The sequence below is a fragment of the Echinops telfairi genome, unplaced genomic scaffold, assembly GCF_000313985.2.
Source record: "Echinops telfairi isolate 266 unplaced genomic scaffold, ASM31398v2 ScPeMD7_7457;HRSCAF=8495, whole genome shotgun sequence".
NCBI classification, from domain to species: Eukaryota; Metazoa; Chordata; class Mammalia; order Afrosoricida; family Tenrecidae; genus Echinops; species Echinops telfairi.
Genome location: NW_022111357.1, coordinates 17,396,420 through 17,398,245, shown reverse-complemented (window position 1 = coordinate 17,398,245; position 1,826 = coordinate 17,396,420). Strand labels below are relative to the sequence as shown.

The 1,826-nt window shown below is 40.0% G+C and overlaps 1 protein-coding gene across 1 annotated transcript in view; it reads left to right on the top strand.

The window, feature by feature from the left end:
• Positions 1–1,826, top strand: part of FAM76A (family with sequence similarity 76 member A) — a 28,198-nt gene that overhangs the window by 8,461 nt on the left and 17,911 nt on the right. Inside the window, exon 4 of the mRNA XM_013005269.2 lies at positions 67–219. Coding sequence (XP_012860723.1) covers positions 67–219 — 153 coding nt within the window. The remainder of the gene's footprint in view (positions 1–66; positions 220–1,826) is intronic.

The following is a 1,826-nucleotide window of genomic DNA, read 5'->3' as shown; positions in this document are numbered from 1 at the left end:
TCATCATTGCTTTTAAAAATTCACTAGTATTTTATAATATGCTTTTTATGCTTATTTGACTTTCAGCCCAAACCTTGTCAGTATTGCAACATAATTGCTGCATTCATTGGCAATAAATGTCAACGCTGTACAAATTCAGAGAAAAAGTACGGACCACCCTATTCCTGTGAACAGTGCAAGCAGCAGTGTGCATTCGACAGGAAGGATGATAGAAAGAAGGTAAATCCCTATAATTTTCTTGATATAGATATTTGTTTCCTTCTGTAAAATTAAAAGTAGACCGCTTGTGTTAAAAAGATAATGTATAAATGTGTTACTATTGTTTTAAGATGAACGAATACTTTAAAGCTTTCAAAAACAAAAACGAACAAATGATTGAGAAAGACTTCTCAGTGCCTCTCCAGTGCTGGTGCTGGCCTTGGAGAGGGCTTCCAGCCTTTGCTTTTCTCGCTTGTCAGTGGTAGGGCATTACAGTCTAGTGGTGTTTTGCTTAGCATTTCACCAGAACTTGAATGACTGATCAATATCCCATATATAAATAGACTCATACTGGTAGAATTCTGTGCAGCTCTGTACAGGAGAGATGGTGACTTCAACAAGGTATTTTATCTGGTATTTTCCTGTTGGCTCTTTAAATATTTTTATCTGTTGACGTGAAAGACCATAAGAAGGTGCTGTAGGAGGAGAGTCTGGCCATGTACTTCTCCTGCTTAAAACCTTCCAGTGGCTTCCAGATGCACATAGACTAAAACTCAAACTTCTTCTGTGGCCTGCAAGACCAGGGCCTGCCTCTCACTCTTACGGTTCATCATGTTTCCCATCTTCCTAGCGGATGCATCTTGTCCCCAGACTTTCACAGTTGACAGCTCTTGTCAGATCTCCGCTCACAGCCATCTTCTTTGAAGTAATCCCCCTCTGGAACACTATCACCTCACCTTATTTTATTTTCTTTGCAGCACACAATGCTGTGAGAAGTGATTTATTTACATGTTTGTCCACCACACAAGGCTGTGAGCTCTTTGTTCACTCGGGTCTCTGCTGTCTTTCTAATGGCCTGGTTAATAGTAGGTGGATAAGAAATATTTGTTGAAGGAAAAAATGCAATTCAGAAACTCTTGCAAAAGAAGCTGGCAGTGCTTAGGCGCTTAAGGACGGACGCCTAGCCAAATTCATTAATTTGCAATGGAAGGATGTAACTTTTCAATGACCAAAAGTTTCCACCTTACCAACCAGGGCCCCTTTCTCCTGAACCAAGATCCTGGAGAAACTGAATTAGTCAGTCATCGGGTAGCATATAATAGGAGCACAAACTTCATAATCTCACACACCTGGATCCCCTCCCATTCCTGAGACTAGCTGAATGATGTTGGGCAAGTTACTTAAACATTTGTTGTGTGTCAATTTCCTCGCCTTTCCAATGGGAATAATAGTAACTACTTCACAACGACGGGATATTTAACTGAAGTAAGTATATAAAACACTTAATTTTGAGTTTGGCAAATAACCACATGAAAGATAGCAATATACATCTCATATGTATACTTACGTTCTTGTTCACTGAAATAGTGAAATCTGGTTCCACTAGAATTCAATTTCTGTTTTCTCTGTTAACCATTCTGTTTTAAGGGTTTGAATAAATGAGCATGCTTCTAAAAGTTCATGGAAAAATAGAAAGATGACAGACTTTTTCCTTGGATTTTTGAAGGTCCACTCCTATTTATCTACCCTAAATCAGGGGTCCTCAAACTACGGCCCGCGGCCCACATGCGGCCCCCTGAGGACATTTATCCCGCCTGCCGGGTGTTTTTGCCCCGTTTTGTTTTTTA